General features: G+C 40.6%; 1 protein-coding gene across 1 annotated transcript in view; it reads left to right on the top strand.

Annotated features, from left to right (window-relative positions):
* Nucleotides 1-13786, top strand: part of LOC138811391 (lysophospholipid acyltransferase 2) — a 118556-nt gene that overhangs the window by 88810 nt on the left and 15960 nt on the right. Inside the window, exons 6-8 of the mRNA XM_069999122.1 lie at nt 1628-1682; nt 7497-7680; nt 10168-10360. Of these exons, the coding sequence (XP_069855223.1) occupies nt 1628-1682; nt 7497-7680; nt 10168-10360 (432 nt within the window). The remainder of the gene's footprint in view (nt 1-1627; nt 1683-7496; nt 7681-10167; nt 10361-13786) is intronic.

The following is a 13786-nucleotide window of genomic DNA, read 5'->3' as shown; positions in this document are numbered from 1 at the left end:
AATTTTCTTCTTCTCTTTTGGTAATGTGTGTATTGTACATAAAAATGTATATATGTTATCTAATACTGAGACCATGCTATATGAATAAGAACCTTTAAAAATTCTGTGTACTATAAGTGAAAAATACCATCCTCTTAGTCTGCATTTCTCTATTTATTGGGGTTCTTTTGCAGGGAAGGATGGAGACAGTGAGCAGCTGAGGCTGATCTACTCCCTAGGTAGCCTAGTCTGGCCTCAAACTCAGTCTTTTTGCATCAGCCTTCTAGAAATTGTTTTACTAATTAGTCTTTTTTCATTATTCATCATGAAATTAATATTTTATGTATCAATTAATACTTGTATTTTATGACTTGTTTATGTTTTCTGTTTCTTCTCGGTGCTTCTTAATTGCTTTCATTATTATTAGGGAGGAATATTTACATTTTATTTGCTATAAATATTTTCTAATTGTGTTATTTGCTTTAAATTTAGTCTCTCTTTAGTCTCTAAGATGAATTTAGGGTTTACTTTTTAAAAAGCATATGGGTGTAGTAAGTGTGATCATAGTAATATGTCTTGTATGGGAGGAAAAGGCAAATACATGGACAAAGATGATATATTTGAAGGTAGTTTTCATTCACTGGAGTCATGGAAGAGAGAGAGATTGTTCCTTGCTTTTGCTTTACCTTGAGTAAATAACTGAGTTATTTACCTTTTTTTTTTTTTTTTTTTTTTGGTTATGGGGCTTGAACTCAGGGCCTGGGCATTATTGAGCTCTTTTGCTCAAGGCTAATGCTCTACCTCTTTGAGCAACAACCCCACTTCTGATTTTTGAGTCATTAATTGGAGATAAGAGTTTCATGGGGACTTTTCTGCCCAGACTGTTGAACTGTGATCCTCAATTTTATTCTTCTGAGTAGCGACAGTTACAGATGCGAGTCACCAGTGCTTCATTGAGTTAGTTATTTAAATCATCCATTAATTGAAACTTTTAAATGCCCCTTTTTGGCAGGTCATAATTTTTACAAGTAAGGATAATTTTTAAAGTACTAGCATTTGGAAAGTTTTATTAAATAGTTTTTATTTTTATTTTAAAGGTGAATACATTTCTTCTTGGACAGTGTTAATCCCTTCCCTCACTCTCTCCCAGTTTTTCACTCCCATTTCTGTCTGCATGTTGTATAGTTCATTTTCAACACAGTATTCAGTAAGTACCACTGCTTCATTTGTTCACTCTTTGTCATTCCATTTCTGTGAGTTTTCTTTTCTTTTTTGGTCTGAGATTGGGACTCGAACTCAGTACCTGATGCCTTTATTCATTGGCTAGTGTACCACCAGCTGAGCCACACCTCCAACCCTTTGGAAAATTTTCTATAAAATAATTTCCTTTAGAGATAAATGAGATTCATGGCTTTGTTTTTCCTGTAATGAGATATTTACTGTACATAGACTTGGACATGTCACATTACATGATGGTCCTTTGCATGATTGAGTCTGTTTTGTCCTAAGAAAGAAGAGATGGTCATTAGATCAGAATTGGAAATATAGCATGAATTTCAAAGAGGAATATGATGAAAATGTGAATGGAAAAGATGTCATTCTTGTGAGAAATCATACCTGATAAGAGCACTTGTTTTCTGTTTCTCAGGAATGATTCGAAAAGATGAAGAACTGACTCCAACACAGAAGGGTTTAGCTGTAAGGTATGTGTCTTTGCATCATGTCTTGCTATGGTTTAAGCACATATTACTCTTGTGGATGAGGCTTCTTGGTCCTTCCAGAGAAATGTAGTTTATGGAAACCAAACCTCCTCTGCTCCACACACCTCCCTGCCCCGGATCATGCTGTGCTGGGCTAGGCATCCCTTTTAAGGCTCGCTCATACCTTGCCTGTATGCTGGAACAGTGTGCACCTTCTGTGGACCACAAGGCTTTCTGCTAGATTTTTTGCTACAAGGCACTGAGTTCCTTAAAAATAGGAAAGTAGTATGTCTACCAAGTAGTAATTATTAGTAATAGCAGCCTCCATTTCTAGACCAATAATGTGATAGCAGGGATTGGGCGAGGACGTGTCACGTTAACTTATCTATGTCTGATAGTACATAGACATGATATTTTTGAAATAATGAAAAACTACTCAGATAATGATTATGATTATTCGAGGAATTTTATCTGGGATAGGTTTCTGTTTCATTGGCTATAGGTACTCTAAAGAGTCACCTAAGAAATGGCTTAATTTCTTGACAAAGTCTTGTCAATAGAATTAGAAATTAAAATACACAGCTGCTAGAAAAATGCAAGTGACATTGTGACTACCTATGTTGTGTTCACCTTTGATCCCAGGTAGCTTATCCTGGGGATATTCTTCTATTTTTCCCATCTTTAAGAATATTGTGTTTACATATTCTCTTTAGCGTGTCTTCATACATATAAGTAACCATCCATTCGAATATACTTAACTGATGAAAAGTTAATTTGACCTGGGTTCTCTCTTCCTTCGGAGCCCTTGGTCCATACAGCCCCCATCACTTATAGTCAGTCACTCAGCTCAGTTTCCCTTATCCCACTTGGCAAATTCCCAGACCTAATTCAATTAATTTGTTACTTACTTGAACTGTAGAAGAAACCTGATGCAAAGACAGTCTTGATGACTCAAATCATTTTGAATTTGTATCCCCAATTTAAAAATTACATTTCTGCTGAGGATTGTCGGCTCATGCCTGTAATCCTAACTACTCTGCGGTTTGAAGCTAGACCAGGCAGGAAAGTCTGTGAGAATTATTGCCAATTAGTCCCTAAAAAGCTGGAAGAGAAGCTGTGGCTCAAGTGCTATAATGACAACCTTGAATGAGAATGCTAAGGGACAGGCCCTGAGTTCAAGCCCCAGTATAGGCACACACCTTAAAAAAAGTATTTTCTTTAATATTATTTTCTTAGTTCTCTATCTTACCAGACTGTGTATCCTCCTTTCATAATGGTAGCACATTTTAGTTTTCGGAGAGAATAAGAATAACTGCTTCATTCTGTAACCACAAAGTCTCCCAAACTGCCTCAATCATTGCAAATACTTTTTTTCCTAGTACTGAGTTAATACTCATAGTCCAATAGTCCATAGTCCAATATAAGGACAACTTTTTACTTCACTGAATGTGATTTCTTTTTTTCCTTCCCTCTGCTGCTGCTGGATCACTTTCTCCAAAATAAAGAAAAATACTGCTTTACTATGTGTTCTCATCTAGCCACTCCCTTCTGTTACTCCACTCCTTTCTGTGTAACAGCCCCACTTCTCTCTCCACTGCCTTTTCTCTCCTTCTCCCTTCTTCCCTGTAGGCAGATGGTTGTTTCCACTCTCAAGTTTCCCTTAAGCTCAGCAGATTTCAGCCCTCCAGTGTTAGCCAGTTGATCATTCAACAATGAGGAAGTCATCATTTGCCCTCCAGGATGCTGGAATCTCTTGGTTCCCTTCTTACCCCACCCACCACCCATTCTTACTCTGTCTCCTTTGCCTCACCTCCTCACTGACTATTGTTGAACCCGAGCTCAGACCTGGACTTTTCAATGTTCTCATGTGTTGCCCATACAAATCCAGTGGCTTCAAATGCTGTGTTCACATGTTTGACATTGCCTAAATTTATGTTCCTACCTAGATTGCTCCTTAGCTCCAGCCTCATATAGCCCTAATCATTTCATTTTTTTTGTGTTGATAGTGACAGGTATGTCCAAAACAGATCTCTTGATTTCTGCTTCCATCTTCCTTCCTACCCATCTAATATATTTCTCTGCAATATCACTTCCTGGGTTAATAATTATACTATTCATCACCTTCTCACTGCAAATCCAGTTTCTAGTAAATCTAGCTGGTCTTTCTTTCCAGCAGTTCTAATCTGACCACATCTCTCTAGTCCCACTCTAGTCTCTGTCCAGACCCTCATTTACTCACTGCTTTCATGATCATTCTCCTTGTTTTTCCCTCCTGCCTTCTATAACCTACTTTAGCAGCCAGAAATCCTTTGAATGTGCCTTGGATTATATGTATTCTAGTTCCTTGATTAAAATAAACAAAAACTATGCCTTTCGACGTAATTTAAAATTTCAAATCTTGGATAATTGCATGTAATATCCACCAAGAGCTCAGAGTTCTAGACTCTTCTTCACTCATCCTATTTTTGTTTTCCTTTTTGAGACAGTGTCTTACTCTTTATCCCAGGTTAACCTGGATCTTTGCCTCCCTAGTGCTGAGATTTTAGTGTTTGTCCCTATGATTAACAACCCACTCTTAACAGACAGCTCTATCAGAAAAATACTCCCTCTCTACAGTCAATTTCTATTCCTTTGCCCTGCCTTGTTATTCTTTATAATAATAATAATAATAATAATAATCTTACCATTGGATGTTACATAATATATTGGTTGTACTTACACTTAACTCCCAAATAGAAAGTCATTGGGAACAGAAACTTTGGTTTATTTTCATGTTCCCTTCAACTAAATAGTGGTTCAACACTGGGAGTGTCTTCATACATGAGACATATACACTGTATGGAGACATTTTCAGTGGTCAAAACAGGGGAGAGATGCTGCTACTGACAGCTAGTGCTAGAGGCTCATGAATCCTCCACAAGTCCTGCAGTGTGCCAGAGAGGCCCCTGCCACGAAGAATTATTGGCCCAAATGTCAGTAATTTGACATTTGAGAAATCCTAAGACATATTGATAGAATGAATGAAATATTTCATTTTAGATGATAAATAGAATATTACAAAAAAAGAATATTACAGTAGACTTAAGGTCTCATTTTTACAGGCCAATACTATAGCTATTGACCAAAGTGCTTTCAACGAGTTGCTTGGTATGACAGTTGAGCAGAAAATTATGTCACCAGATTTCTTAGATAAGAATTATTTCAGCTAGGTGCCAGTTGCTCACACCTGTAGTCCTAGCTATTCAGAAGGCTGAGATATGAGGATTGCAGTTCAAAACCAGCTTGGGCAGGAAAGTCCATGAGACTCTGACCTCCAGTTAACTAGCAAAAAGGCAGAATGGAGCTGAGACTCAAATGGTAGAACTCAAGCAAAGTGCTAGTTTCAAGCAAAAAGCTCAGGGGTAGCACCCAGGCCCTGAGTTCAAGCCCCAGGACTAGCACACACCCAAAAAAGGTTTTCTCCAGGGGCATACACAAATAGAGGGAAGAATAGTGAATACAGTCATTGTATTCAATGTACATTATATAAAAACTGACTTACATAACTTGGGTAAGTATGGGAAGGGGAAAATGGGGGAGAATGATGGAAGAGGTTTATACTAATGCTTTGTGCTTATTACCTAATTTATGGAATTGAAAACTCTGTTCAACTACTTAATACTAACAAAGCTATCTCCTGTCCTTGCAAATTGTGATACACGGTTTGACTTGGTAAGATGGAGCTGTGCTGTGACAAGCTGACATTGTGTGGGGTCTGTGGTGTTGGAAATGAAGCTCTTTGCTAGAGTGCAAGGAGTTCTGTGATTGCAAGGTGCTTGTCTTGATATCCAGCGCACAGAGAAAGCTTCCTGCTCGGGGTTATTTACATAGAAGGAACTAAATAAGAAAATCTGCCAAAAACACTTTCCCTCCTCAATTTGATATCCAAAGGAAAATAATTAGGATTTAAGACCCTTAAGTATAGGAAAAACACTTCTGGAAAAGTTAGAAAAGGAGTGTTAGCAGAGTATTTCCCCAGCTAGTTCCAGAAAGGGGGGGGGGGGGTACACAGTGTTGTTTTCCTGTTATCTTTACATGAAGGTGATACCTAGTATATAAGGATGTCTGTTTAGGGCTGGGAAGGTGGCTCAGTGGTAGAGTGCTTGCCTTGCATGCCTGAGGTCCTGGGTTCGATTCCTCAGCACCACATAAGCAAAAAGAAAAACGCTGGAAGTGGTGCTCTGGCTCAAGTGGTAGAGCGCTAGCCTTGAGCAGAAGAGCTGAGGGACAGTGCGCAGGCCCAGAGTTCAGGCCCCACGACCTGACCCTCCTCCCTCCCCCCCCCAAAAAAAAAGGATGTTCGTTTGGCTTTTATCCATACCTAGTGTGTTTTTAGGGAGTTAGCATTGTATTTAGAGAGGAAGAAGCATGTTCAAGAAGCCTGCTTACCATCTCAGGTTCTTTTGTCACTTGTGGTTATTGACCAGAAATGCTTAGTCAACATTAGGGGGCTGTGTGCCATGGGGCCAGTCTTCAAGGTAGCAGGATCACAAACGTTCTGAGCCATCCTTTCTTCTTTCCATCTCAGACCCTACCTCTGATCTGTGAGCAACCTCATGGCTCTGCTGCCAGCATCTGTGCAGCTGCTGTCCCTCCTACCCCAAGCCAGTCAGCCCTGCTGGGGACGCTGCTGCTCTGTCCACATGTGGGCTCAAGTGAGGCCTCTGCAGCACACATGCCTTTAGACTTTACTGTGGCTTTTAAACTCATGAAGAACAAAATCTACCATTCCTTCCATGGTTTCTGAGGCCCCACATTATCTCACTTCAGCTCTCTTTTGCCTGTGTCTGTCCAAGATCAGTCCGATCCAGTCTTGTTGCTGCTTTGGTGCCAGTCAGGCTCAGCCTCTGCCCAGTATCCTCACCACTGACATCATACAACTTCTCATGTCCCACTGGCCTACCCTGTCTCACTGGGGGCCTTCTCCAACCTGTTAATATAATAAAAACACCTTTTCCTTATAGCACTTAACATCTCTGAAAATATTTATGTTGTAAATATATCTGTGTGGTTCATTGATTGTTCTTTGTAACTGAAATGTGAGATGGATAAATGCAGAGTTTCTGTTTTATTGTGTCTGCAGGCCCTGGACCTGGCCAGACATGTGGTTGGTACACACATGTATGATCAAATAACTGGGAAATGATTCGTAATAGAGGGTTCTCCATGGCGTGTCACAGCTATGTTAGACATCTTCCATCATAAAATCTTAGTAGAAACTGTAGTTGCTTATACAGGTCTTAACATTTTCTATTTTGGCAGCTATGGGGTTTGAACTAAGGGTCTCACACTTGCTAAATAAATACACTACCACTTGAGCTGTGTCTTCAGTCCTTTTTTGCTTTACTTGTTTTTTAGCTAGGATCTTGATCTTTGGCCTAGGGCTGGCCTTAAGACATGATCCTCCTATCTCTGCCCACACTGGAGCTGGAATTACAAGCATAAACTGCCATGCCCAGCTTGTTCTTTGAGAGAGTCTTTCTGCCCCAGATGGCCTCAAACCACACTCTTCCTGTCTACACCCCCTAAATAGCTGGAATATAATTGTGAGCCACTGTGCTTGGCTCTTTATAAAGGTCTTTGTATTCTCTTACTGAAAACTGTTGTTGAGCATTACTATGTCCCTGTCTTTGTGAATCTTATGTATGTATACCAATGAAAAGTATGGCTTGTTTTCTTTTAGAAATATGAAGGCAGTGCAGTACATGGCATTTTCTCATGAAAGTTTCTGGAACCTGCTGTCACATGTCACACAAGTTGCATGTCTTTCCATTGCAGGCGTATGCCCAGCCTTCTGGAGTATGTAAGTTACAACTGCAACTTCATGGGCATCCTGGCAGGCCCGCTGTGCTCTTACAAAGACTACATTGCTTTCATTGAAGGCAAGTCACTCCACATGCCACAGTCAGGTGAAAATGGAAGAGAAGAGGTGCAGCATGAAAGAACAGAGCCCTCTCCAAATGTAAGACCCTAGGTTTAACTCAAGTATTCACTCATTTATTTAAACATAGGAATGTTGTCATGTTTTGAATTGCCCTGTCTCTTTGTAACTCTTTTTCAAGATAAATGACTGCACCCTGAACCTAGTAGCAATGCCTAGTAGAAATGCAATCATGATTAAAGACTTAAGAATAGGTTACGTAGAAGAACCTTGTGCTAGATTTCTCCATGAGACGAATGCTGTGCGTGATGAGCTGTCTCACACCCAGCCCTCCTCGTGGACTTGGCCAGGCCGCTTGTCCTGGCTTTTTCCTAACCTGCACCTGTGGAGACTAGGTCTCTTTTCTTCCCTACTTGCCCTCTCTTCTTCTCAGTTGTTTCTGGCTGAAATTTTACTCCTCTGAAAGCCTCCTTCACATGTCATCTTGTCCACATTTCTACAGTCAGCTGCAGTGCTGATAGCTTGCTCGAGGCTAGCCCTTCCCTCATGCCAGGTCATTTCAAAGTCCTGCCTGCAGCGGAGAGGCAGGTGCTGCCCTCACCATTTGTCAGGAGGACAATGACTTAGAGGCTCTGTGGTTTGAGCAGATTTCCTCAGGGTGGCAGGAGAAGAATGGGAACTCAGACCCAGGCAGTGCGGCTCTGGAGACCCTGCTCAATCACTTCACAACTGAACACAGCACATTTGTTCTTCCTTCGAGATGCTGCTTCATAAGGCAGACTGAAGAGGCTTCCCCAGAAGCTGCTCCTGCTGCAGTTGGTCTGCTGCAGTCTAGATGCCCAGGAGAAATAGGAAGCAAGGCAGGAAGTCTGTGAAGGTGGAGACCAGGGCTGTGTGTTTCTCCTGAATGAGGACTAGACAAAGTTTCACCTCCTTTCTTTGGCACACCTGCCATTTTCCAGTTGTATGGGCAGTGAAGAGTGAATGAAGAAGAGTGTGTCCATTTGCAAAAGCTGTTGATTCACCTTTTGTACTGTACAGTTCATTGTGTCTTGTATTGGGGTGTTTTTTTCATGCTTTCCATTATCAGTTAAGTGTTCCTGGAGAAGTTACCATGTCAAATTAGGTTGTAGTTCAAGCTTGAAGTCAGTGTATCTCTCTTCCATTGACAGTTTTTTTGTATGTGCAGACTGAAAAAATAAACTTTTGCCGGGGGGCGAGGGGGAACAGTACTATGATTTGAACTTAGGGACTTGAGTTTGCTAAGCAGGTTCCCTACCACTTGAGCCTCTCTCTTCTGGACTCAGCCCTTCAGAGGTCTTACTGTTATAACAGAAAGTTGAAGATCCTGTAGTCAGCCCTCTGCTTCCAAGATTCTGCATCCACAGATTCAACCAGCCACAGACCAAAGGGACTTTAAGAATTGTATCTGTGCTGAATATGTCCAGGCTTTTTGTTGTCATTATCCTTTAAACAATAAAATATAACAGCTATTGACATAGTTCTTACATTATATTAGATATTACAGCTAAGCTAGGGATTATTTAAAGTGTTTGAGGATGTGCTTATTAGCTTATATGCAACTACTACACCATTTTGTAGAAGGGACTTGAACATCTGCTAGGTATTTGAAAGGAGGCCTAGAACTAGTCCTAGTAGATACCAAGGGACAGATGGATCTGACTCTCACTGTTAGATAAAGTATTAATATATGGATGTTCCTTTATAAATTTAATTTAGTTAAATTGACTATGTGTCCTTTAGGGTACAGGACACTCTAAATCCAGTATTTTGTTCTTTGCTACATCTGAATGGATGCACTTCCTATCTTTCCATCCATGACCCTATATGATCTCTTCTAAACACAAATATACCACGAGTGTGAAAATATAAAGCACCATGAGCTGGTAACTTACTCTCACCACAATATTGTAGTGTTGCAATGAATGATCTCTTCTTTCCATCAATCCTTCATGCAAACTTTAGTCTTCTAAGGCATGTGGCTTTTCAGTGTTCTTGTTAGGTTTTGGTGGGGAGGGCACTGGGGTTGAATTACTAGATCTTGCTCTTGCTAGGCAAGCTCTCTACCACTTGAACCATACCTCCAACCCTTAGTTTGATCCTTCTTGAAAGCTGAACTCAAGACCTTTTAGAGTTAAAGGGACATGTATTGTTTATTGCAAAAACAATGTCCATGAAATGTCTAGCATTTAAAAACACAGAAAAAGAACAGAATATGAATGTATGTTACATAACGTACATTAAACTCGATTTTCATTTGAAAATCATGAAATCCACTACCAAAATTTTTGTGTGTATACGTTTCTGTGTACATTTATCCCTTGCTTGTGTTTGCTTTAGATATTTTATTCTCTGAAAGTTCTCCATACACAGTCTGAGTAAGTTGTAGATAGCTTGATAATGTTTCTGCCATGGGGTTGTGGAGGATCTGAACTGCTGGTGCAAGGTAGCTGTCCATTTTTGGTCTTATAGTCAGTAAGAGCAACCTGTGCAGAGTACTAAAGGGAGTGCAGATGAAGCTCACGACTTGTGTCTTGACTTTTTTAGCCGGCAGTCATTCAGAAGCTCATAGTCTGTGGACTTTCTTTATTATTTCACTTGACCATCTCCAACTTGTTACCCGTGGAGTACAACATTGATGAGCATTTTCAAGCCACAGCTTCATGGCCAACCAAAGTTATCTATCTGTATGTCTCTCTTTTGGCTGCCAGACCTAAGTACTATTTCGCATGGACTTTAGGTAAGTAATGTAAGTAGACTTACGCTGTTTGTGTTGAGTTGTAGGAGATCATATGTAATTTTTTTTTTTTTTTTCCAGTGGTGTGGTCTCCATGTGTTACCCAGGTTGGCCTCAAATTCTGGGCTCAGCCAGTCCCTTAGCCTCTACCTTTCCACTAGCCAGTAGTTGGTGCTATTGGCATGCCACCCACCAAGCTTGAGTGTGCCCCCTTGAGGATACAGAGTTAAACACCAATTAGAAAAATTAGTGTTACTCATGTAGACCTAAAAGTTTATGTGTAAGAACAACCAAAAAGGGGCTGGGAAGGTGGCTCAGTGGTAGAGTGCTTCCCTTGCACGCATGAGGCCCTGGGTTCCATTCCTCAGCACCACATAAGCAAAAAGAAAAAAAAAGCCGGAAGTGGCGCTGTGGCTCAAGTGGTAGAGCACTAGCCTTGAGCTGAAGAGCTGAGGGACAGCGCCCAGGCCCAGAGTTCAGGCCCCACTACCGGACCCAAAAAACAACAACAACAACAAAGAACAACCAAAAAACTAGATCAAGGTCCATTTTATTGTAAGATAAAAATCAAGGAATCATTGAAATGACAATGTATTTATTGAATGCTAGATTCTATTGTAGGAAGAATAGCCACTAATATATGTAACACATATCCTACCCTCATGACACTTAAAATTTAGTTTAATTGGGGCTGGGAAGGTGGCTCAGTGGTAGAGCGCTTGCCTTGAATGCATGAGGCCCTAGGTTCGATTCCTCAGCACCACATAAGCAAAAAGAAAAAAGCCGGAAGTGGCGCTGTGGCTCAAGTGGTAGAGAGCACTAGCCTTAAGCTGAAGAGCTGAGGGATAGCGCCCAGGCCCAGAGTTCAGGCCCCACGACCGGACTCCCCCCCCCCAATAGTTTAATTGTATTAAAATTACCATATGATAACTTGTTTATTACTATATTATCAAATTACTATATGATAAACTTTTTTTTTTTTTGTCGGTCATAGGGCTTGAACTTTGGACCTGGGCACTGTCCCTCAGCTTTTCAGTTCAAGGCCAGTGCTCTACCACTTGAGCTATAGTGCCACTTCCGGTTTTCTGGTGGTTTATTGGAGATAAAAGTCTTACAGTCTTTCCTGCCCGGGCTGGCTTTGAACCGTGATCCTCAGATCTCAGCCTTCTGAATAGCTAGGATGACAGGCGTGAGACACCGGCGCCCGGCCTTAACTTTTAACCATAGTATAAACTATGATCAGTGTTGCCGCGGACCGGGTTCTCTCGGGACGACGGAGGACACCTAAGGGAGGAACCTGGAATAGGATGGGAGATGGCAAACAGACAACTCACACACATTAGGAGTGGATGCTGAGTGCTGAGTGCAATTTAATGCAGAGGATAGCAAACTTTTATAACAGAAGTCTCCATGAGAAAGGGCAAAAGGTTACACAATCTTGCTGCATGGCTTCTTTCTTGGGTGGTCACCAGCTGGTCGCCTGATAGGCATTTGTCTTCGGCTTATCTCTAAGGAATACAATGGGTTTGGGTTTCGATGTTTGTCACCAATTAACCATTACCTATTTTTATAGAGGCCTTAACTTTCCCATAAGATCTTTTCCTGTCTCTTCTTTAATAGTAAACTTTAAGGAGACCTAGCAATTCTCTTAGTAAATAGCAGGAAATTCTCTCTCCTAAAAAATTATCTCAGCAATTGCCATACATTTTTTCTGTTCTAGCTGAGCCTACTGCTTCTTGTAAATCCCTTACAAATAATTCCTTCTGCTGAAGTGACTTTGTGAAACCCCCAATACTTTTATATTTACTTATAACTTATCTCCTAGCCTCCATAAGAGGGGTTTCAGGGTAGCACTTAACTCTGGTGAGTTAGTCATATTTTTAAGACACTCATCAGATATTGGAGTTGTCAACACTCTTAAGAAAGAGCTTTGAATAAGGGAACGTTGACAATGAATAAGTACAAAGAGCAGTAGAAGCAGTAAAAGATTAATAGGCACTCTTATACAGTGAAGAAAGGCAGAAACACATCTTTTCCCAGGGGTTTGCCAGCCTTTTCCCAGGAGTAGGCCTCTTAGAAGCCCTATTCTCCGAGGTAGACTTTGGTGAAGTCCCAAAACTTGAAGATAGGTTTCTGTAAAGCCCCATTCTCTGAGGTAGACTTCGGTGAAGTCCCAAAACTCAGAGATAGGTCTCTGAAGCCCCTATCATGGTCTGATAGATGGTTTCCCATGCTAAGCAGACTCTACTGGAGTCAGCGTGGCACAGTGTCTTATCCATTCACTGTAGAGGGGGTTGCCAGTGATACCTAGTAGGAGGAGGATTAGGGGGAAACAGACATTCTGTTGAGCTTTCATGATTGAATTTCAGTGTATGGAAATAGTTTACATCCATGAACAAATGAGATTGGAAGTCAATGGTTTTTGCCACAGATATGAAAGAAGGAAGGAACCAGGAAGGAGACAGGTCACTCCCAACCCCTTTGCTGACTGCTAAATAAGCTTCATGAGGCTTCAGTTGACCAGTTGACCAGTCTTTGAGTAGTAAATCTAGCTGCATCTTGAGGGACGGACTAAAGTAAAATGTCACTTCATGGGAGAATTGAATCCTCCTTTACATGTGCCTGCTTCCCTTAGAAGCATCCTTATTCTTCAGATTCTGTCTTGTTTTCCTTGCTCATATTTGATTTAAATGAATGTGCAAAGAAACATTTCAGCAAAGCACAACTCATGACAAGGCCCAAGGTCTAGCATTTTACTGTTGGCTTTTACTTCAGTGAAGTATAGTTTGGGACCAGAATCTGTTTTCACTCTTACATCATACAGAGTAGCATCATTAAAAATTACTCTAGCTTGATAATTTATTTGCCAATAAAAATATAATTTTAACTGGTGTCGATATTTTTTTTTGCTGTTATTGAGAATAGGGTCTAGCCAGGTGGACAGGCTAGCCTAGAATTAACAAACTTCTTGCCCACACTTCCTGAGTGCTGTAATTGCAGGGTGTGACAGAATATTCACCTTCATAGACCTGAAACTAATACTTCTTTAAGAATTGGGGTACTGGTTAATCATGCCTATAATCCTAAGTATTCAATAGGCTAAGATCTGAGCATTGAAGTTTGGAGCCATCTAGGAAAAAAAAAATCAGTTCCCCTGTTTTCACCTTAAGGAAATAAAACATTTTGAAAGTGAGCTACTTTCAAATTGTAAAGAATTTTAAGAATTCTTTACCTAAGCCTATTCAGTTCATTATATACTTTTATTGTTTCTGTACTATAGTGGACCTAGTAATAATAGTTAAGATCCAAGTCCATTGTTGGAATGCTGGGTCAATAGAAAAGCAGAATCTGAGCCTCATTTCACCCAGTCTCACTTCACCAGGTCACACATCCATTAACTCCTCTCTCCATTGCTTTGTTTAAACACTG

Source organism: Dipodomys merriami, unplaced genomic scaffold (genome assembly GCF_024711535.1).
Source record: "Dipodomys merriami isolate MVZ:Mamm:240054 unplaced genomic scaffold, mDipMer1.0.p SCAF_524, whole genome shotgun sequence".
Taxonomy (NCBI): Eukaryota; Metazoa; Chordata; class Mammalia; order Rodentia; family Heteromyidae; genus Dipodomys; species Dipodomys merriami.
This window is presented reverse-complemented; position numbering and strand designations above follow the sequence as displayed.